The following is a 23,495-nucleotide window of genomic DNA, read 5'->3' as shown; positions in this document are numbered from 1 at the left end:
GGAAAGGGAGGAGGAACTCCAGGAGCTGGAGAAGAGATTCCCCTGCAACATGCAAGGAAGACCACAGTAGGACAAATATCCACACTGCAGCCTGGACAGCACCTTACAGAGGTGGACCTGTCCCGGATGGAGCCGCAGCCCCTGGGAGACCTGTGTCCCTGTGACAGTCTCTTCCTAAAGGACTGTAGCCTACAGAGCCCCATGCTCTTCAAAGACTGCATCCTGTAGGAAGGATCTACAAAGGAGTATGGGAACAGTGTGGGGATGAGAGAGCAGCAGAGAAGAGCTCTAGACTGACCACAACTCCTACCCCTGTGGAGAGAACTCACACTTTTCTTTCATAGTCAGACTCTAAAAATCTGTAACACAAGTGGCTCTACCACTCCACCATTTTTGCTAGTGTTATATTTTTCTTCAAAGAATGACAGGAACACCAAACATATCACAAAGATTTTTGTTTAAAGATTAATAGATTTTAAAATAAATGCACAAGGAAAAGGCTTCGCCAAGAATACCTCAGAGAAATGAAACAAATAAGATTAAAGCATTACATAATGTGCTTTGTAAGTATATTACCAGAATGCATTCAGGTCAAGAAGGTGCAAGCTAGCCTCAGCTTGCATTTTAAGAACTAGTTATGCTATAACTTGATTCACTCATTTCTTTTCCAAGGTTTCCAGAAAATCTTTAAAATCCGAATACAATCAACATAGCATTCTGTCAGCTGTAAAGTAAGTTTTGAGGTGTTTGTGTACCCTCTGTTCTAAGATCATTGAGAGGAAACTCCAGCTCCTACCAGAAGGTTAGAAATGCTAGAAATCCTCTCACATCATAAACAATAGCATGACATTATACAGGACCCCCTTGCTTCTTGGTGCATTTGTATCTGCATTCCCAGAACAGAGAGCTAATTAAAAACAGCAATCACAACAAGTGGGTCTATTAAGACACTAATCCACCTTGACTAAGCTGAAAGACAAACACACAGAGCAGCAGAAACTGTTGAGAAACAGAACACCAGAAGCACACTTACCTAAATTTAAGAAATCTGAGCTGGAAGAAGGTGGAAGCGAACTTTGTGTGGAAGGAATTGTATTTGCTGTAGATGTTGAGGTTGGATTAAGGAAGTCCCCAAAGAGGTCTGGACCAGACAGGGTTTGATTCTCTGAACTTGATGACATTGTGAATGGATCAAAAGGATCAGCTAAAAGAGAAGCAGAAAACAAAAGTTATCTTATGACAAATTTTAGAATAAACGAAGTTGAAAAAGCCTTACTCCTGCGGGGGTACAGACAAAAAGCAAAGTTCACATTAGTAACCACAGCAGCCTTCTGCAAATTCTTCATGGCAGAGTCCCACCTCTCCCTTCCTCTAGCCAAATGTACTTTAATGTTGGTACAAAAAGTATCTCAATATGAAAAGCTATGTCTTCAAACATAAGTCCTCAGCAAGACTGCATAAAATTCAACAACACTGTTAATTTCATCCATTTAAGACATACCTTAAATTTGAGTGACCATCAGCATACAAACAGAAGAATTACATTTGTTAAATGCTCTACAATGTCAAACCACCAACAAATTTAAAGCAAATGGATTATTATTCTACTAAAAAGAGTATCAAGTAAAACATTCATACTACCATTTAGACTCGAAGGCATTGGCGATTCTGGGGCAGAAAGCACGTCAACCCAGGAACGAAAACCAACAGAAGTAAGACTTCAACAGGTCCCTAGTGCTCACAATGAAGAAAAACTAACTGGAAGAGTATTTATAGTCAACATGGAGTAACATGTGACAGTCAGCTGGAATCATGGCTTGAGATCTTCCTGTTTCTGCTGCCCTCTAGGGTCAAAACCCTCAGGAGCCCGGGGACTCAGAAGCTGAAGAGAAGGAATAATCCTGCCACAGCACCCCAGCACATCCTGAGGTAATGACCACATTGTACAGGACTCACACTTCAAACACAAATTCTGGATTGTCACCCAGCAAACCTACTATAGCACCACACATACACAAAACCTCAAGTATAACTTTGATGTGCAAACTGAAATATAACGTTGACCAAATATTCTCACTTCTGCAACTATCTTACACAGTTCAATGAAATACATTGAAAGAGAATGAATATAAGAATGAGATACACACATAACTACTGCTCAGGTGTTTCACATAGTAGATTATGGTGAGAGAAATCTCGTGGCTAGAGAAAGATAAAAGTAATAAAGCCTCTCTTTTATAGACCTCTACATGTGAAAATAGTAAATTAAAAGGATTCCTCACTGACAACAGTAATGAAATTCAACAGTTAATTGCCTCAAAATAAAGAAATATTTTAAGTCATCTAAGTGCTCTACAAGAAAAACACTTTGCATTTGTCTGTATATTAAAGCTTTTAGTCCCTGTGAATTATCTTTCCACAAACAAGCTAAGCCTTATAATAGTTCCCCAGATTATGTTCCCTGAAACCTTACTGTTAACTTCACACAGAAAATTGCTATCCCCAAAACTTTAGTAATGTGGCAAAGAGATGATTATCCACTAGTAAGAGGAACAGAACTCCTAAACTAAAACACCTTGTTCAAATACCAAATAGACAAGCAGCATGTAGCATTCTCTTTCTGGACATCGACCTGCCAGCAACATCAGTAAAACCAGCAAGAAAACATCTTTTAGCAGCGCCATTATCCTTCTGGTTTAAACAATAATCTACAGGATTTCCAGTTGCCTAGCAGTCTTATGTGATTAACATTTAAAAGTCCCACGCAGACATCTGACCTAAGCAGCACAGCTCTGTACAATTAATGACATGGCTTTACGTAAAGTTCAAGAAAGCAGCAAGTTATGACAATTCTGTGCCCTAGCAAGGGAAATTATTTACATGTGGATTTAGAAAAGGATCCAGCATGTAATGGTTTTATGGGAAAGCTTCAGATTCTCTAAGAATTTCCTTTAAATTCAAAATTTTATTACTTTTCTCTTTACATGTCTTAAAGCTAAGAGGATATCGGCAACATAACTAAATGCCTGGATAATGTATAGGAATTTCTCTCCTTCATGCAGAAATAACAAGTATTCTGTGCAGAGTCTTGCTATAGACCAACATGCCTTCACTGTCTGTGATGGTATGAGTACATGATTCTCATTTTCTGAGCACAATGCAAGCAGCAGTTTTCATTTGTTGCCTGGGTGAAGAGTACTGATGTTAAATTCACGTACCTGAAGACACAGCTGCTGCTGAAGATGTACCCTGAGTAGCAGTTGGACGCTGACTGCTGAAGAAGAAATCTGTTCCTTGTCCAAGGAGATCTCCAGTGCGCTCTTCTGAAACCTGTGATGCACTACTCACAAAGAGATTGTTCAACAAGTCTGCATTACTTGATGAAGAGTTTATTTCTGAGATAGGTTGTTTCTGTTCTGGTGATATATCAGACTCTAGTCCCAGCAAGTCCACACTCTCTTCAGCAGATTTTTGTAACGGTACAGATGGAGCTTGAAAACTGGCTTCAAAAAGCAACTCTCCTTCTGGAGTAGAGTCTTTTTCATCAACAATTACTGTGCTTTCTTCACCTGGAAATGTAGGGAACTCCTCATCTGAAGGATCACTCTCCTCCCTGTCATCAGATAGTTGAACACGATCATTTTTAGATGAACTGTCCTCTATTCCACTTTCTGGAGTTTTTCCTTCTGGAAGAGACAAAAAAACAACAACAGCTTTAGATAACCAGTATTATTCTGCTGACTAGGATGAGACAGACCTTCATGGCGAGATCATATGAAACCAATCCCTAACTAATCAGAGCTCACAAAAAAAACTGATGAAAAAGAAACTAAATGTTGCCTACCACCTCTTTGGACAGGGCAGGCGAAGCAGCAGCTCACTACCATATCTGCCACACTCTGTAATGCAGGTGTTAGGAATTTTTTCAAAAGGAGGTTGACTTGGACATTCACCTCGGATCACTGTGCTTTTTACAGCTCAGAAGGTCTCTCAGTACCTGCTGCTCCACTCAGTGAAAGCCTAAGCAGCTGCTGACATTTTTGCCAAGAATATCAGTGCCGCTGAAATCTGGGAAATAAACTCTCCAATCGGTATGCTAGATTAGAAAGCTGACATTACTTTATTAGCAGCGCTGGATCCATAGGGATTATTCCTCAAAGCATGCCTGAGCAGCAACCTAACAGACCAGGTTATACTCATGAAATTAATACACATCCACCACATTTCATGAATACATGCATACATGCTAATTATTTCCGTGAACTTATTTGTGTCTGAGTAGAGGTCTTTTCAGGGTCTTGGGTGGTTGTTTGGGAACATCTCATTTCCCAAAATTCCCTTTTATGGTCCCAGATCTTATGATGACTTGTCTTTCCTTGAAAATATCTCAAATATGTGGTCAGGTCACGAGGCGCTTCTCTTACCATTCTTTATTCTGACACTATCTATGTTCTCAAAACTAAGACATCTATTAGTACATATTAGTCACTAATATAAGTAAATAAGGAAGCATTAACTGGCACAAGACTTATTAGTCACAGATGCAGGGAGCTAACAAAAGGCCACACTGATCTCTGATATTTGCACTAAACAGTAGATAGTACAAAACTAAGCATTAACCAAGAATATAGGGACTATACACTATTATGCTAAAGTTAAAAGAATTTTCCAACATCTTCACCCACTGCTTCACAGACTCCTTCTTAAAGGAATCTAACTTGTTTGGTAACAGCAGCATCCAGTAAAAGGGGTTACACATGTACTACAAAGTTCCTTTTCCACCATCTATAAATACTAATCTGGACCCCACTGGCTAGTCTACCTTCTTTCCTCTGCTCCAGGCTCAGTAGGGCTGTGGGAATGCAGAGCTTCCTTGCAGACCTTCATGGCTAAAATTTTTACAAGGAAAAGAAAACTTCAGCTCAGCATTTAAGTTGTGCTCAACACCAAAAACTATTACTTGGTGTTTATCCAAATAAAGCAGAATGACCGCTGGTTAGTCTGCAGAGCTCACTCTTTAAATAGCTTTTCCTCATGGTCTGGTGAATTAGAGACTTTTGCTGCATAAGAAGGCTTAAGCACTTATTGGAAGGTATACAAGACAAATATAAACCCAGCAGTTGCCTCAGAGGGAAACCTGTACCTTTCCAGTCCAGAGAGTGAAAGAAGTTATTTGCATCAGTACTACTGCTGTGAGGGGATTCTGTATCAGTAGGTGCACTTTCTGATGACTGCTCCAGCTGGGATGCTTCTGCTTCGTATTGTGCAGTTGAACCTGGTTGTCTAGGCAGCTCTGGTTTCCCTATAAGACAGAGTTTAAGCCAGAACCCTTAGAGAGAAACTTCTCAATCCTCATCATAGCAGCTGATACTTGGCTTGCAGACTGACCGCTGTCTGCAAGTATCACTCTGCAAAGGCAAATTCCTGCCCACACTCTCGCCCTTGAAATTAGCATTATTAAATTTGTTTCACCTGAAAAAACTGGTAAAGGCCTTGTTTTCAACTAGGACATTAAATAAGACTCGTGGCAAAACACTCAAGCATTCTATTTACATTTGAAAGAAAACGTAACTAACACTTCACTTGTACCAACCATTCCCTAAGACATGCAGAAACTTGAATAGTATCTGCAATAAGAGACAAAACAACAGAAAATAAGCAAATGCAGCTGTAGAAAAAAACTCAGAGTATAAAGCCAGAGAATAAAATGGAGTTGTCAAGAAATAGCACAAAGGGGTTAAGTATTACATTTGTGTGCTGCTATTAAATGCTTCTTATATATCTTACGTTACTGAGATCAGATATTAAGTAACTCTTCTGTAGGATTGAGTCAGGCAGAGTTACTGCTAAATGATCTCTCAAAAATGAGGTTTTCTTAAGGCAAATTGAGAAGACTCCCTAAATAAATCAGTATTCATCCACTCTTTGAAAAGAATGGATGAATGCTTAGGAGAAAGCTTCTGGTCTAAATCTGAATACAAAACTAGTAGAGCACTTTTTCACCCTCCTTCCTCATTCTCAGTTGTAGTTTAGAGATGCTGAAAAAAAAGTTTGCCTCAAAAAACATAAATGAAAAACTAATGAAGTAAATTCAGTTTTAATAAGGCAAGTTTATAAAACCAGTTCACAGCACTTGCTTTTACGTTATTTCCTTCCCATCAACTTTAAGAAATTCTTTCAGTGTAACTTGAAATGCTTACATTCTATTTATCCATCCAGAAAATGGAAGTGAATTAAGAAAATAAGAGGAATTTTTACAGATCCTCATGATCAATGAAACACTCTAACTTCACTGGGAGTTGTGTTTACAGTAGGATTAAACTAAGTTAAATAGAAGTAATGCAGGCACCTGCAGATGAAGCACTGAATATGTAGTATTAAAATAAAAAGTCCACTGGAACATATTAGGAAAAGTTGAGGAACTGAATTACATTACTTGGCTATGCCAATGCTGATAAAAACATTTTTATAGTTAAGAACATTTGTGAGGAATGCACAGATAATTTTAAGTGAAATTATACTGGTGCCATTTTAGCCAAATAAAGCTCTTTCAAGAGATCTTGCCTAGAAATCCTGAGTACCACAATTTCATTGCTAAAATCCTGCAAATTGCATATTCATAGCTTTAAAGCAAGCAAATGTAGCCACAGTAGAAGGAAGAATAATTATAACCCATTACTAGAGGATAATTTAAGCTTCTTCACACAACGTGCACTTTCAATGATACTAACCAAAAAAAAACCCTTCTAAATTTATTTCACTTTATGGAACATCAGAAACTAAGCAAAACCCTCAAACACTGGAAACACTGGAAACTTCATCACGTTCTCTAGTTTTTCAAGGCATTCATTACCAAATTTTGATAAAATCTCTTGTTGTTCCTCTCGGGTGGAGAAGAGGATCTTGGGATTCAGTCCCTTTATATTCATATTCTCCCATGGTGGCTGTTCACAGCTAGGCCTGTCTCTGGGCTCCACCTCTACTTCCAGATTGACTTGAAATAAATCAGGATACTTTTCTTGTATGTCACAGGCATCCAGATCATACCTGTAAAGACACATAAAAGTAGATGCGTGATGCTGACGGCAAACTGGATTAGATCTACTGCAGTACAAAACAGAAGTTCAAAGCAATTAGTAATAATAATAATAATGGCCAGTCTTCGCGAGCGAAGATCCGGGGAAGGTCTTTACACCTTCCAGCCTGCGCATTGGATTTTTTAGGTGAGACACAGTGTGCGCGGAACTGAGCCCACCCTTTAATCCTAAGGTTCATCTGCCGGGGCCAAGCGAGCTTGGACGGTGACAGCGAGGTCCTTAGGACGTAGGTGGGTTGCCTTTAAGGGCTAACGAGCCCCACCTGCCCGGGAGTGGCCCTGACCGGGAATCGAACCCGGGTCTCGGCGGTGATAGCGCCGCGCCTTTACCACTAGACTTAGTATTAGACTTAAAACATGCTGTATTTGTTTACTTTTCCCATACATGTTAAACATGTGGTATTTTTGTACACGATTTTTGTTGTAACATGAACAAAACCTTTAGTTTTCTTGAGGTGAGAAGATAAAAGAATCTTATTGCAATCAAAGTCATCTACTTCCTACATTGACTGTATTTCTTCCCCCTCCTATATGTTGATTTTTAGCAGCTTAGACAGTTTCAAAGAAAACTTCCTTTAGTCTCCTACAAAAAGGTATCAACATACTTGGCAAATTTCACTGTAGTGGCATTTCGAGGCACAAAACCAGTGTGGAACTGAATCTGAAACATCTTCATTGAAGCCATCTGTTGAAAACAAGAAATATAGGAAAATGGTATAAACCCAAGTACAGTACAGTGTTCTGCCTTGAATATAATGCAAAGTATTTTCAGCATTAAAATATTTTAAAGTGTTTGCTTTGCTACAAATTCCATTTAATTCCATGTCTACTCATTGTTTGAGATGACCATAAGTAGATCTATTACTAACACTAACAAATCAAAACACCTTCAGTCAGATACACCCCATCACTAACCTCAAAACAGACTATCAATGTTTTGTGTATTTACAGATCCTGTACTGGAGGCTGAAACAGCATGACCTTTGGTACTTTTCTGAATAACATATACTCAGAAAAACCCACTTTGTGATACACTAATTAAGAAATACATGTCACATAAAAAGTCGTTGACTTAAAACAGTTTTAATGTAGCACATTTAAAAGAACACTTCATAAGGCATGCAAACATATCTTCTCTGCAAGATCTCAAGTCAGCCCTTATTCCAGACAGAGTTTTAGGCCTTTTCTGAGCTGACTTATTTTAACCACTTAACTTTCTCAACTCTTTCTTCTGTTGACAGAAAAACTACTTTCCCATCAGAATGTGAGCATCCAGAAAATGTTACTACAGAAGATTCATGCAGCTCCTGGTCTTGCACAAATCCGAATTACAGCTCACTGAAAAATCCAGAACATATTTGTTCCCTAGTTTTAGTTTCAACACACGTGAAATAGTCTTGCCAGTCCTTACAAAGAAGTCATAGAGTAATAGTCCAGAAAATGGAATTATGAAAGCTTTTATTGTAAATGAGCATTTACTGAACATCATAATCAGAAAGCAAGTAATAGGCAAAGCACTGAAAGAAGGCTGAAGGAGGTGATCTTTCCCCTCTATTCAGCACCAGTAATTTGTAGTCCTGTGTTCAGTGCTAAGGTCCTCAGTAAAGAGAGACATGGACATACTGGAGAGACCTTCTTTGATCCATCCATGCCTACCCTGAATGACATATGATGACCTGAACATCCTATTAAATACATTTTCTTAATCCCTTGCTGTGCAAGACATTTCCTACAAGACAAAATAAACCCTCTCCAAAATTGTCTGTGAGGAAGTAGAAGACATTCACAATGCCCAGCTCTAGACACTTAAAATGCAATCTTGAAATGCAGTGGTTGACCTCTGTAAGAGTTCCGCAGAGAGCTTCAGGTGGCAATTTAGAGCATGCAAAACTAAGGACACACTGCATATTGTTCCATCAAATCTCACAACACTGTTGATGTGCCACATGTTAAATCAGATGGAAGAGACAATTCTAGTCTTTTCCTATCAGTGAATAAATGCCAGAGAAACCCCATGAAACAAAGCCAGTCATCAATGAAAGTGAGTCTACCCAACCTTAGCCGAATTTTGTCAGTTATCAGCCTTTTTCCTGATGACCTTGAACCATACCATAGTTATGGTATGCATTAATGAATCATTTCACTTGGGTCTTCAGTTCTAACGTGTTCTGGAGGACCTGGTTTAACCTCTGCAACGTGACAAGACTTGATACTCACCTTCCTGTTCCCAAAGTAGAAAAAACATGGGGAAAACAATCTATTTCAGTAGTAGCAGATTATGTATGAATATGCATGTTTGTCCCATATGTATAGAAACTGTCTGAAGAATTGTCTGGCTAAATTTCCAAGCTTAATTTGGGCTACTTATCTGGAGAAAAAAGAACATGCCTCTTTTTTAAAAAAATTTGAAGACAGGCCTCATTAGCAAGTTTTTTGTGATCTTGCAATACATTTGCATCCATAGTTGAATTAAAGAAGGAAATATGCATTCTCTCTATTAGAACAAAGACAAGTAAGAAAATCAGATATAAAAACTGAACCTGGCTTTAGAAATAGGGCACAAAACCACACTGGTTTTTCTGGCCTATTTTTTACAGGCAGTCCCTGGAGCTCCAATTTCCTACTGAGTGATATTTTTCCTTTATTTGCACTTTGTGTGCACAGAGTTGAAAGGCTCTGGTTTGTTGTGCAACTTGGGAGATAACAGTCACAGCCTCAAAAAAAAAAAATGGCTAGAGGCTTTCCATGCAAATAGACTAATTATCACTACTGAAGTAACTTCCAGAAAGGCTCAAAGTATCTACATGTACAGCATTAAGAATGGACATACTCAGAAGACTTGAAAAGCTGAATTCACAAGTGTATGAAAGCCTCATGTGTTTCTCTGAACAAAGAAGAGCAAATAAAGTGAGGTACTTAGTAGATTATTAGCAGGATACAAAACTACAAAAAAAAGAAGAAAGTCGTCATGTAGGCTCTTAAATTTTTCATTACCTTGGCTTGTAGTCGCCCTCCTAGAGTTGACCTGGCATGATAGATCACAATGAGAACATCTCCTTGGACTGTTATACCTAGTGGAATTACTGCTTTCCCATCTTCAATTTTAAACTCCCTAAAGAAAAAAAACCACGTAACAGTTAATTTAGTTTAAAAAAACCTTAAAAAAGAATGTATTACCTTACGCTTAGTCTACTTTCTCAAAAGGCCTTCAGTAGCTAGAAAGTTAGAAGGACTTGGGTATTCTGTCTCTTTTCCTGTCTTTGATTACCTACACCTGGCATTGCCAGTACCATTTGCAATTCCCATCCAGACACCAGAGCTGTACAGGGGCTAAGAAGCAGTCACCTTACAGCTACCACGCCTGGGGAATCGTTACAGTATCCATGACCGAGACATGATTCTCTGTTCAGTGCATGTACCTGTACCTCAGGGATCAATGTTCCTAGTTTTACATCACATGGAGAAGAGAGCCTTGCTCTCTTCTGCCTTGCAGTGTCCACTGTGCCACTCCACCACCACCCCTGCTGTCCTGCAAGACCAGATCCAAGCTGCTACAACAACAACATTCTCTTCCCCACGATTTACCTTTCAAGATGAGCTAAAATGGAGTCTAGAAAAAAATAACATGCTGTTTCAGTGCAAGTTATAACCTATACTTACTTCATTTTGTCATACTCCTGGGAGGTAGTGGTTACTCTCTCATCTCCCACGTAAACTTCACAAAAAGGTCTGCAGCCATTACGCTGCTTACTGAAAAGAGGAACAGGAGTCATGACAATTGATCTGATGAGGATGGGCTTGCTGTGAGGAATAATGGGTTCTTCAGCCATCATGTCACACATGTATTCAATGTATCTAATAAAAGCAGAAGGTACTCGTTTAGTCAGAGAACAAAATTCTATAAAATGGGTGAACACATATTGAGGTGAGTTATTCCTGTTCTTATACAGCCACTAAGTAGTGATGAGTGTTAACAGTAAAATACTGGAAACACTTAACACCACTTCCAGGAAACACATTTTCAAATCTGTTACAGAGTGTCACAAAAGAAAAATTAAATAGAAACACAGAGAAATATTTATCAACCATGGCCAGCCTCTCACTTTAGGGACAGCAACACAGTTTCTGTACAGAAGCCTGATGGCTGCGTCACAAAAGAAAAATATACTGCCCAGCCTTGTACATGAACTCATCTGCACCTGTGTCCCACATTTCAGACAGCTCCAGTCACTGCTTTAGGTCTGTAGCTTTACATCTACTCACTTGTAAAACAAACTAGCCACTCTTTCCAAAGGTCTTAAACACTAAAGTGCAAGAACTACTTATTTCATATATTGCACATTATGGATCACTCAAATCTTCCTAAAGGCCTTAAATTTGTCCTCATTAATATAAATTAGCTTGTAGAGAGCCCTTTAAATACACTTAAAGTAAATCTGTACAACAGCACAATCTGTCATTTATACTGAATTAATACTTTACTTCTCACCCTTCAAAATCTAATGCTTCTGGTAGGAAATACCCTTACTACCAGTGTTATTTCCTACTGAGATTTTACTGTTATAAGGTCTATCAAATTAAATCAAACAATTAGTTGAAAACATTTGTCAAAGTATATCCAAGTCACCTCTGCAGGCATTCCTTTAAAAAGCACTAGGCATTCTTACCCAATTAACAGAAATAATTCTTGGTATTGCCACAGAACTTCAGTGCTCTGATGCAATAAAACCTGTTGTAATAAACTAGGCAACATGGAATAAGTCACACGTGGTAGAGGATTTATACTCAAGAAAGCATTCAAAACTCTGCATACCCTTGTTTTCATTCCTAACACTTCTTCACTACCAGTCACACTTGAACCACTTCTGATAAGAACATCATGAGTAACTTACAGGATCACAAAACTAGGATTCGGAATTTCTCCATTCATGATACAGCAAAATACTTGGAAAAACACATGTTCAAACAGAGACCTTATTGAAATAATTTATCTTTCTAAAAAGCATCCTGTACCACATTAAAAACTGAGTAACCTCTGGCTTCAACAGTACCTGACAGTACCTTTTATGAGAAGGCCAAATGCCAGGTGGACAGCGTTTCATACTGAACATATAAACTGCAGCTTCAGCAGTAGTGAAGAGACGACAGAAGCACAGAAAGGAACAAACTACAACAGCAGACGCTGCTCTTCCATCCTAAAAAAAAAAAAGAGTTACTTTGTTATTAAACCTAGTGGAAAAAGCATTATCCAAGTTACTGAAGAACATGCTGTCTCCTTATATAACATTATGGAGTCCAATGTCTAGGGCCATCACCAGATTTGAAGTTTGTATCTGGATGTGAAAGGTTTTCATTTAATTTCCACACAATGCTAAAGGTACTACATATTATCTGCTTGCTGAAATATGAAAAATTACTTTAGCATAACACTATCTTACTGTCAGTAACACCCTTTTTTACAGTTTGCTTCCTGGCTGCTGTCTGAAACCCCAGTTCAGTGCCACTTTTGGCTGACAACCATGGACTTCTACTATAAGAGAAGTACAAAAATGCAGAACTAAATTACACTAAACTCTGGTCTTCTGTCTAAAACAGACAGAGATTAATAGCTCGCCACGAAACTAAGAGAAGGAGGCTAAAACACTGAACCTCTTTCTGCTGGAATCACGTCTACGTACATATCCCAGATTCATCCCTGTATTAAAAGAGACAAAAGATTTGAAAGAGGTAAGGGCTGACAGAACAGGACTTCAAGGTTTTTTTTGCTGGCAGCATGGAACAGAACTTTTATCATTCGTTTCTGGTGTATGCTTTTCACATCACGTCTGTGTCATGCAGCCAACGAATATGCAAGTGTTTCCCTCAGAACTGAGGAAAAGGAATGAGTTAGGTACCTTAAACAAAACACCTGATCGGAAAGATGTTACAAAAACTGGTGTCAATTCATTACATCTGCTTCTTACCCACTAGACCACCAATCATGTGATTCTAAGCAACCAGAAGTATCACATTAAAACAGAATTAGAAGCCTAACCTCACTGAAAGTTACATCGGTTTTCAGTAGCTGACATTAACTGATTTTTTTCCTTGCAAAACACACAAGTATGGTTCATCAGATTAACAAATTCTCTTTTTGACTCCAATAGTGATATTCCCTATGGACTGCTGTATTGTATCAAAGGACAGGTTCTGAGGGCTTTCCAGCAGCATTGCAAGCATTGTCACAATGCTCATGTCTCTGTTTTTTACTGCAAAATTAAGAATGTCAAAATTTCGCGTGCAATTCCTTCACGCAAACATCAGAGTAACCTCGTATTCTCAAATTTTGAGCAGAGTAATTCTTCTTTAAATTTATTCCTCCCATCCCCATGTTTGACACAATATGGCTCTATAGAGGGTTTTATTGCTTTTTTGGGTTATACCAAGGTTAACAATACTTTAGAGACCAGTGCCTTATGGAGCAATCTGCTGCCAGCAGAAGCAAGTTAACCAAATATCTCACAGTCACCTCCTGAAATTCTGTGGTTACAGATTACATTCTAAATGGACAGTAGAGGGAAATGCAGTGTACATCCATCTGGCACTTGCAAGTCAAAAAAACCCACTGAAACAGTAGAGCAGGTTTTTTTTTTCCAAAAGTTTGCTTTGCCTTAATGCCTCCTGTACACTACATGCAAGTAAGTAAGGGCTACATTACCCTACTCATCTCCCTAAGGAGAAAATTGATGCAAGTAACTTTCCTAGAGACGTAGCAGGAAGGAATTGCCCCCAGTAGAGAAAGCCAGTAAGAGTCACAGACTAAACAGATACTAGCACTCTTAATCACAATTTAAAGCTCTATTGAACAAAACATCTCAGACTTAATCCAATTCCTTACAAGGCAGTGCACAATGCAAACATTTTTCTGGTCTTGTTTCAGCCACAAGTGCATGTTCTTGCATATGCTATAAAGATTCTGAAGATTTGGTGCTCGTCTTGCTGGCCAGCCACATTCAGAAACCTGCAATGAGAGAGAAGAGAGAGACAGTAGATGTGAGAAACGAGATCACAGTCTCTACATTTGCATAGCATAAGTTGTGTACATAAGAGGCAATTTTACACTTTAATGCCACCTTCACGTTGAAATGAAGCAAGGTGCTCAAGAAAAGTAGTCTCACACAGTGTAAACACCACTTTATAGGATGAAGTGCAATAAAACTCCAGTCCTGTCCACAAATCTGCTGCACTAGAAGTATCAACAATTCAAATTACTATCTGAAATATTCTTAGAGCAAGGAATCAAGCAAAACAGCTTTCAACTGTTGTACACATACACTTAGGCAAAACGTATTTTTGCACATAGGCAAAAAAAACCCCAAAAAAATTCCAACTATAAAAAGACAAGCCTTATTTTTATATTTGTCCTTTATTCAAAGATCTCCAGTGGTTAAGTAATATTCCTTCTGTAATTAGTGCTACAAAACATTATCAAATAATCAGCTTCACAACTAAGACCCTAAACCCTTAAAATCAACTGTCCACTAAGGATGCAGTATATGAAAGCTGGTCCTTGGTGCACTTGCAACACTTAACGAGCAGATACATTCAGGACCAAGGCAGCAACTTACAAAGCAAGATTTTCCTATTTGTTTTTAATCTCAACTGCAATTGCCTTGTGTCAAAGACCAAGTTTTCCTATCAGCAAGATGTTTTCCTACCCAGATAAAGAGTCCGAGGGTTACTCTGAGATGAATTACCTGACCTGATTATCACAAAATACTGGTTTCGTACCAAGCACAGGAAAAAAGGCTGACACACAAGTCTTCTACAACACTTCACTGTACTCTAGTATTTCAATTTCAAAAAAAAGGCAGTTTCAGAAAGCATCGCTTTGCAAGAGATTTAAATAGAACGTTCCTTTGTTAATGAAAGTTTATGCAAAGTTGCCAATGAACAAATAAAAGCTAAGACAAGAAGGCCTTTATATCCCTGCTCACCACAGGACTCAGTACATCTCAAATGTGGGCTTCACTACATCCCAAATATTACAATGGCAGTGTGCTGGTTTTTTTTTTTTGTAGTAACTAAATGAGGCTAAAACACTAATGTGTTTTAGCTTTGTGCTAGAAACAGTACTGGTAACACAGGGATGTTTTTGTTACTGCTGGGCCATGTTTATGCAGTCAAGGCCTTTTCTGCCCCTCACATCACCTCACCAGCGAGCAGCTGGGGGTGCACAAGAAGCTGGGAGGCAACACAGCCAGGACAGCTGGCCCCAACTGACCAAAGGAATATTCCATGCCATAGGACATCATGCTCAGCATATAAAGCCGGGGCAGAAAAAAGGAAAGGGGGAACATTCGGAGTGATAGAGTTTGTCTTCCCAAGTAACCAAGCCCTGCTTTCCTAGAGATGGCTGAGCACCTGCCTGCCCATGGGAAGTGGTGAATGAATTCCTTGTTTTGCTTTGCTTGCATCTGCAGTTTTTGCTTTATCTGTTAAACTGTATCTCAGCCCAGGGGTTTTGACTCTCATGCTTCTGATTCTCTCTCCCATCCTACCAGTGAGGAGTGAGCAAGCAGCCTCATGGGGCTTGTTTGCTGGCTGGGGTTTAACCATGACACAGTGAAAGAACCACACTGTGCACTGCACTTCAAACCAGAACACAGCCTAGAAAAGCATGTGTATTCAAAAAAGTAAAAAGTAATGTCTTTTCTAGGGGATTTACCATTTACTTTCTACTCAAAGACTAGTTTTATTACAAGATGTAAAAAGATGTAACAAAACTACATTACCTTCTGTTTCTTTGGCTGTATTTTAAGCTCAAAGTGTCCTGACAATTAGCAGAGTGACAGACAGTGCACAATCTCTGAGCAACCTATTCCTAGCAGGACTCAAAACTAGCTGAGGAAACTTCAAAACTACCATTGCTTTTAACCAAGATTAAAGAAATTTGTGCAGATAGCATACAGTAAGAAGCCAAGAATACGTAATTTCATCAATGCATTATAAGCAAAGTGTCAGAATTTAAAATGTCAAAAAGATAAACCTGGACAAGAACAGTTTCAGATCACTAGTAGATTTAACTGTGCTTATATTACCATTCATAGCACTGACACATCAGAAACATCAGTGTACAGACACCTCAGAACTTGCATAACCTAAAAACCATTTTCAGCATAAACTAATTCCCAGCCACAGAATTTATCGTTCCATAAACAGAGATTAACAGTATGAGGAATAAGTCAGTTCACTACATCAGCCTCAGAAGACTTTTCAGCAATTTAGTGCTGAAATGCATTGCTGAACATTTTGCTTTGAGGTACCTGCTACAAATAATCATGTAGGAGGTTTCCTGCATGATTAAGTTTTGCCTTCCATCTTAAACAGCCTCTGCCTGAACCTCATACTGAACCAGATGCAGATAAAGCAGCTGATGGCATCAATCCAAAGAGGCAGTAATGACTTCTTTCAGCTGTGACAATACTCTTGTAGACAAGTTTACAATGAAACAAAAGGAAAGAAGTGATAGGACAAATACACTAAGTGTACCTCAGCCAGACATGTTAAACCCACTGTGATAGCTGAAGCAATGCCAAGGATGGCCCTGCAGAACAAGGCCCAAAAGGAGGTTCCTGTAAAAAATGAAAGAGTTCTAGACTCTCTTCCAGGCAGATAGTATTGTGAGAAAGGGGTATGATCAGTACAGACTGTTTAGGTGCAGTCTAATGTGGCCAGTGACACAACCCACCACACAGTGAAAGTCTCCACTGTTGAGCCTCTTACAGGACAGTTGAGGTTTACTTGGGAACAGACAATGAAGTCCAGTATTTAAGCAGCTAATAAGCTGTGCTCGCTGCCTTGTTACTGAATTAGGCAAAGGTCTTCATTTTAGTATCAGAGAAATTTCCAGAAAGGCCAACGGAGTGTCAGCTAAGCTACCACAATACTAAAGACAGTACCAACATCAGTCATCTGAGCCACACGGGAGTCAAACGGTGTGTAGTGGGAGAAAGTCCAGTGAACAGGTTATGCAAATCAGTCACCATGGCCTTGACAAAGGAAAATATAGGATAAAGATAAAGAATATAGAAGAGGTTGAAATTTTAGTAAGACTTGAACTACATGAAGTATTCCCCATTTAAATTTGAAACATGTAAGGTATCTGGACATGTTTTCAAAGATATCACTAGCCTAGTAAAAGTGGACTTCAGTAAGAGAAAAAGATTAGTCTGTAAGCGGTTAAGTCTGGATTTAAAGCAAAGATAAGCAGAATATAAGTTAACTCTTTGACCTTGTGTTTACACTTATTCTTTCGTTGCGTTTTTGATTAGCCTCCTTGAACATATTTCACAATAAAAAGCTGAAGGCATAATCAAGACATTTTGTTGCAAGATCTTTTACAGAAATACACAAAAACTATACACACCCTATTATGGAATCTTGAAGCCCTGTATGTTCTTGGAGAGAGATTGTACACAGCGTAGTGGCCAGGATGTTTAGAGTCCAGACATAACCGCACATCTTCTATGTTATTTTTGATGGCAGATTCTACACCTTCAGCTGGAAAGGACATCACTAAAGGCAGAACAAACAGCAGGTGACATTTCTCATATTATAAGAACAATGAGAAGTTATGCTTAAGAAAGACATAGCTATCATACCAGCAATTCTGGAAGTGATGTATGATATATCCAAGTCTCCTTTTGCATAACTGAAACAGAACACATTGGAGTTAGTATTGGGAAATATAATAATTCAAGCCATAATTTTAAAAACCAGGTCTCTCAAGACACATTCATGACCACAGAGATGACATTTGTAGAGAAGCCTTTAATGTTTAACTAACTCCTCTAGCCCCTGCTCTTAGTGATAAAAATTCACTATAGGGTATCAATTTGAAAGCCTAATGAGGAAGCATTAACATTTAATGAAGAATATCACAATGCTTAAACAAAGACTACTAGTTGAAGCTTCGAAGTTTAAAACTACTTAACTCTGGCATGTTACTATCTGGCACAGATGGCCATGCTATCCAATATTTGGATTCCATATGAACAGTGTTAGGGAAACTTTCCTGTCTGACCATTCAGGAGCACTCTGACAGTCACAATCCCACCACCAAACTATCCCTGCCCCTTCACAGTGGGTGGCTCAGTGAGCCTATGGGTGCCCTGCTTGACTCCCCATACACCCCACACTCACACAGTCAGACAGGTTTCCTCACTGGATCAACCCCAGGTTTCCCACAGCAGAGTCTCAGACTTAAATTAAGTAATTTAATCATGGTGCAGCAACAGACTCACAGCTCGAGCTGGTGCCTTTGAGGATAGACCCTGAACAAAGGAACTCCTGGGCTTTAAGACCCTCACAGTCTATGCACGTGAAAGTCTGGGGGGTCAGCAGCTTCTGCTGTGTCTCAGTGACTGACAACTCCCTGTGCCCTTGTCATGCAAAGGTCAACAATTCCTGGTCTCTTGCCTTGAGCTCCTACCCAGAGCTCAGCCTGCAGCTTCCACTGCAGCTGCACACTGAGCCTCCTGCACCCTTTATGTGTTCCTCAACATTGAGGGTACCTGAATCTCTTTCCTCATTTGAATCATTTCTCAAAAAATTCACTTCTGAAACTCCCACAGTGAACCAGGCATTAGTCATTACTCACCTCTTTCACAGAATCACAGAATCAATAGGTTGGAAAAGACCTCTGAGATCATCAAGTCCTATCTTTGACCTAACACTATCTTGCCTACCAGACCACAGAACTAAGTGTCCCATCCAGTCTCTTCTTAAATACTTCCAGGGACAGTGAATCCAACTCCTCCCTGGGCAGCCCATTCCCATGTCTTTACACTCTCTGTAAAGAATTTCTTCCTAATGTCTAATCTAAACTTCCCCTGCCACAGCTTGGCACGGCTTAAGACTGTGCCCTCTTGTCCTATTGTTGGTTGTCTGGGAGAAGAGACTGACCCCCACCTTGCTCCAATTTCCTTTCAGGTAGTTGTAGAGAGCAATAAGGTCTCCCCTGAGCCTCCTCTTCTCCAGACTAAACAACCCCAGCTCCCTCAGCCTCTCCTCACAGGACTTGTGCTCAAGTCCCTTCACCAGCCTGGTTGCTCTTCTCTGGACCTGCTCCAGCCCCTCCATGTCCTTCCTGAACTGAGGGGCCCAGAGCTGAACACAGCACTCCAGGTGTGGCCTCACCAGTGCTGAGTACAGGGCAAGGATCACTGCCCTGCTCCTGCTGCCACACTGTTCCTGATCCAGGCCAGGATGCCATTGGCCTTCTTGGCCACCTGGGCACACTCTGGCTCAAGTTCAGCCTCCTGTCAATTAGAACCCCCAGATCCCTTTCCATCTGGCTGCTCTCCAGCCACTCTGTGCCCAGCCTGTAGTGCTGCAGGGGGTTGTTGTGGTCAAAGTGTAGGACCCAAAACTTGACCTTGTTGAACCTCATCCCGTTGGAATCAGCCCAAGTGCCCAGTCTGTCCAGGTCCCTCTGCGGAGCCCTCCTATACTCCAGCAGACTGACACTCCCCCACAACTTGGTATCATCTGTGAATTTCCTAAAGGTACACTCAATTTGCTTTAAACATTTAGCTATGTTTTTTTGGCAGGGCATTTGTAAACTGAGTGGATGCAGACCTCAATGAGCATCAAAGCTCGTTAAGGGCACAGAAGCTTCACAAGAAAGAAACACACAAGTGTAATAAAGTCTGTCTGCAGACAAAGGAAGTAACTCCACTATTCATAAAAGCAATCATCAGCAGGAAGGAGAGCCCCTACCTAACGAGACGGTAGACTCCGATACAAGGAGTGCCTAAGCCTGGTGGTAAAGATGCGTGACAAGGAAGAGACATTTTAATTGGTGCAGAATATCTGCTACTTGTGTTGGCTGAAGAGTTTTGGAAAGGCAGTCAAGCACTGCAACAGTAGAAGAGGTATTCTCACATCACTGATTGTATCAGCTGTAGCCACAAGACAAGCTTGTAAAACAGAGAATGACCATGACAGAAAGAGACACGCCCTGCAGTAGATGCAAACAAAGCATTAACAATTCTGCTTGATTGATACATAGTTTAAGAATGCACAAGCCCAATCCTGGAACTTTCAGCAGCAGAGTAAGTATTGAATGCTAAAGGGCTTGACTCTACCTTATATCCTACAGAACATTAAGCATTGGTCATGTTAATTCATGTTTTGCCATTTCAGTTAATGTTAATATGTTAATGTTAAATGCAGTTAGGATTAAAAACACATGACAGGCTTATCAAGGAATGAAAATTACAGAACTAGGGCCTGCTAAAGAATATTGGCAGATTACAAGTGGGGAGAGTTCCTTTTTTCAGTACTGATTAAATATTAGCTGGAAAGTAAGTATTGAAGTAATTGGTTCTCACTAGCATAACGACATACTTGGCATATTCCTTCCTTTTTTTCTCCATTCCTCAACCCAATCACTAACTTCACTTAGATAACGCAGCAAACCAGAAATGTAGTTGTATGAAGACAGAGGGTCCTACACAAAAAAGATAGTGGAGAACTTAAAAGACTCTGACAGTCCCACATGTTCTGTCAGATGTTCAAGAATCACTTCAGTATAAACCCTCCTACTCTTCCTAGTCAACCAACCTAGCCCAAAACACCTGTGAGGGACTGATCTCCTCATGATGAATCTTGGAACATAAAATCCTGTCTGACAATCCTCTGTCAATCCACCACAGCCCATGCCAAGTGCTCTATCCCCCATTAGCTGGAAAAGGTCTGTGGTCATTGATCTCATTTGGATATGACAGTACTCCCCGCCCATTAAGTGCCACCAACCAAAACAAGGTCAAACAGTTACATTTGCAATATACTCAATTCTAGAAAATACCCACACATGACTTTCTGCAATTAGAAAAAGCAAGGGATAAAAGTAGTGAGTTTTTCTTTGACTAATACTTAGTAATTTCCACCTGCCATGCACTAAGCTAGTCTGCTCACACACAGAACACTAATCAGCAACTGACAAGCAGCACTCTAACTTTAAAAGTAAGACAGTTAAAAGACTTATTTTGGGCAGTCACCATAACCTAAACAACTGTACAGAAGAGCACAAGAACTGAACAGAATCTTTCCAGACAGCAAGCACTCACTGTCCAATACTTCATAAGTTGCTAGATGAGCTCTGCAGATGTGGGTGGATACACAGCTACTGTTTTCTTCCTTGCACGCTACACTTACTATGGAAACAAAGCAAAAAACTCCACACATCTGCTAGGTAACATAAATAAAAATAAGGTGTAGGCACAGCATAAGCCATTCCATATTGAGAAGACAAGTTGACACAGTCCTAATCCACCATTAGAAAAGGGGAAATCGGCACAACACCAAGTTCAAAAAAATTATTAAATTTCCAGTAGCCTTTAAGGAAGAAATCACTTGCAAGAGCAGGAAGAGGAAACTTCTTCAAACATAACTAAGTGATGGAGGTCCAACAACCCAGAAAGTCATGTGGAGACAAGAGCACAAGGCACTGACTATTGCTTGCCGTGTGGGTTTTTTCAGTTTCTGTGTGGAACTTGTGTAAGCAAGCAATAGACTTCACAAGCAGTATCCCAGTTAGTAACCCAGTTAAAGGGGCACAAAGCCTACAGTGAGGAACAAGGTTCAGTATTTCTTATGAAGCTCTACTTCAGACCTAGTATTCAGTAGTGACTCACCTGTTCCTTCTGGAACTAAGAAAACCCTTTAACGCTGCATTAAGTTTTATCATGAGAAAAATGTATAAATCATACAGATTGATTAATATTGATCATAGATCTAGAAACATTTGAAGTGGGGCTGAAAATCTGATTAAAAAAAATAATCACACACTAGGAATCTGAAAACATACACATCTAAACAGGAGAGCATCCATCCAGGCACTGCAGGGCAAAGGAGACAAACAGTGCAGATTTCCTCACACCGCCCTGAAGGCACAGGATTCTACCTGAAAACTGAACTGCTTATTTACTATTCCCCTGCAGGTTTTCTTCCCCCTCAGATCCACTCCCTTGATTTGTAGCTTTCACCATTCCATCTTTCTCTCTTCCTCTCTTACTAACAAAAGGCACTAAGTCCATTCATTCATTCTGAATCATGATAGTCCTATTCCATACCTCTCTGCCATGCTCCAGCACCCACTTGCTTCTCTCTCACAAGCTTTCAGGATTTAAAAATAGGGCAAGTAGGGTAAGCAGTACTTACAGACAGGCTTTTACTGCAACATTCTCAATTCAAGTATATGACTGCTAAAGTAACTTTTGTTTAAATATCATTCATAAAATCTCAGGGGCTGGCTACCAGATATTCAAGCTCAAACTTGGAAAAGTATGCTGAATTTATCATTTCTGAAGTAAGCTCCTGAGCCTTCAGTTAGAACTCTTACCAGAACAGTTTTTAAATTTTTATTTATTTTTTTTTACTCACTTGGCCACAGACTGGATAACTTTAGAAGATGTATCCTTAATATTAGTGAAAAATCGCTCTGTTCCACCCCTCAGAATATCAAAGAACCCTCCATAAGTCTGGTCACATTCCGCAACGGTCAGGCCTAGAGTAGTCGAATAAAAATAATTGTACTTCATTATGGGGCCCATTCCAGGATAAGACTTAAAGTACGTTGCCCATAAAGCTGCAAGTGAATACACATATATAGGCTATATAGGCTAAACCTTCCTGTAAGGCTCACAGTTCTAAAGTTCTCCTTCACTATGACCTATGCAGACAGGAAGTGCTTAAGACATTGTTTAATCTGCTGTTTGTATTTATTAGAAAACAAAATAAAAAATTTCTGAAAGTAAGGCATCCGTTTCATATTGTCAATGCAGGAAAATATTGCCTTTTTTTTAGTATCAGTTTCTTAGAGTGCAGCTTATTATTAGCAGATCTACTCAATCATCTCCAGTAGATGCATTTTAATGCAGGGCTTCAAAAGCAGGTAGCATTTACATTACTTTTTAAGCACAGCATCCCAGATAGCACAGCACTGCAGCACAGTATCCCTTTTAATACAAATGTATGCAACAAACAGTAGCCATTCTTGCACAAAACAGATGACCAGACTGACTTTTGATTACAATTACATTTAGAAGCTAGATTCTTCCACAGAAATTAACATACACTACTACTACATCACATTACTACAATAAATATTATCCAATTTTAAAATTTCCCCTGTAAAATTAATAAATTTTGTCTCACTGACAGTTCAGCATAATTAATATCATGGAAGAAATATCAAACTAGAAGAAAATTTGAATACAGTATGAAATATTCCCTTGATACCGTCTACATTAATTGGAGTGTTCCCTATTTATATATGATAGTTAATATGGGTGCAGAAAGAACAATAAGAACTTAGATGTAAATAAGCCTGTCAAGCTTCTTGTTTCTTTAC

At 39.5% G+C, this 23,495-nt stretch overlaps 1 protein-coding gene across 2 annotated transcripts in view; it reads right to left on the bottom strand.

Annotated features, from left to right (window-relative positions):
* Nucleotides 1-23,495, bottom strand: part of GAK (cyclin G associated kinase) — a 68,040-nt gene that overhangs the window by 19,347 nt on the left and 25,198 nt on the right. Inside the window, exons 11-22 of one of the 2 annotated variants that reach the window (XM_050328959.1) lie at nucleotides 22,526-22,649; nucleotides 17,740-17,789; nucleotides 17,505-17,653; nucleotides 13,974-14,096; nucleotides 12,158-12,291; nucleotides 10,757-10,951; nucleotides 10,091-10,208; nucleotides 7,702-7,781; nucleotides 6,854-7,047; nucleotides 5,144-5,302; nucleotides 3,219-3,686; nucleotides 1,034-1,204 (exon numbers count right to left, since the gene is read on the bottom strand). In XM_050328959.1, the coding sequence (XP_050184916.1) occupies nucleotides 1,034-1,204; nucleotides 3,219-3,686; nucleotides 5,144-5,302; nucleotides 6,854-7,047; nucleotides 7,702-7,781; nucleotides 10,091-10,208; nucleotides 10,757-10,951; nucleotides 12,158-12,291; nucleotides 13,974-14,096; nucleotides 17,505-17,653; nucleotides 17,740-17,789; nucleotides 22,526-22,649 (1,965 nt within the window). The remainder of the gene's footprint in view (nucleotides 1-1,033; nucleotides 1,205-3,218; nucleotides 3,687-5,143; nucleotides 5,303-6,853; nucleotides 7,048-7,701; nucleotides 7,782-10,090; nucleotides 10,209-10,756; nucleotides 10,952-12,157; nucleotides 12,292-13,973; nucleotides 14,097-17,504; nucleotides 17,654-17,739; nucleotides 17,790-22,525; nucleotides 22,650-23,495) is intronic. The other variant, XM_050328960.1, reaches the window with a different exon arrangement.

Source organism: Myiozetetes cayanensis, unplaced genomic scaffold (assembly GCF_022539395.1).
Source record: "Myiozetetes cayanensis isolate MyiCay16 unplaced genomic scaffold, myiCay2020 scf4, whole genome shotgun sequence".
NCBI lineage: Eukaryota > Metazoa > Chordata > Aves > Passeriformes > Tyrannidae > Myiozetetes > Myiozetetes cayanensis.
Note: the sequence above shows the minus strand (reverse complement) of the source record. Positions and strands in the feature narration are given on the sequence as shown.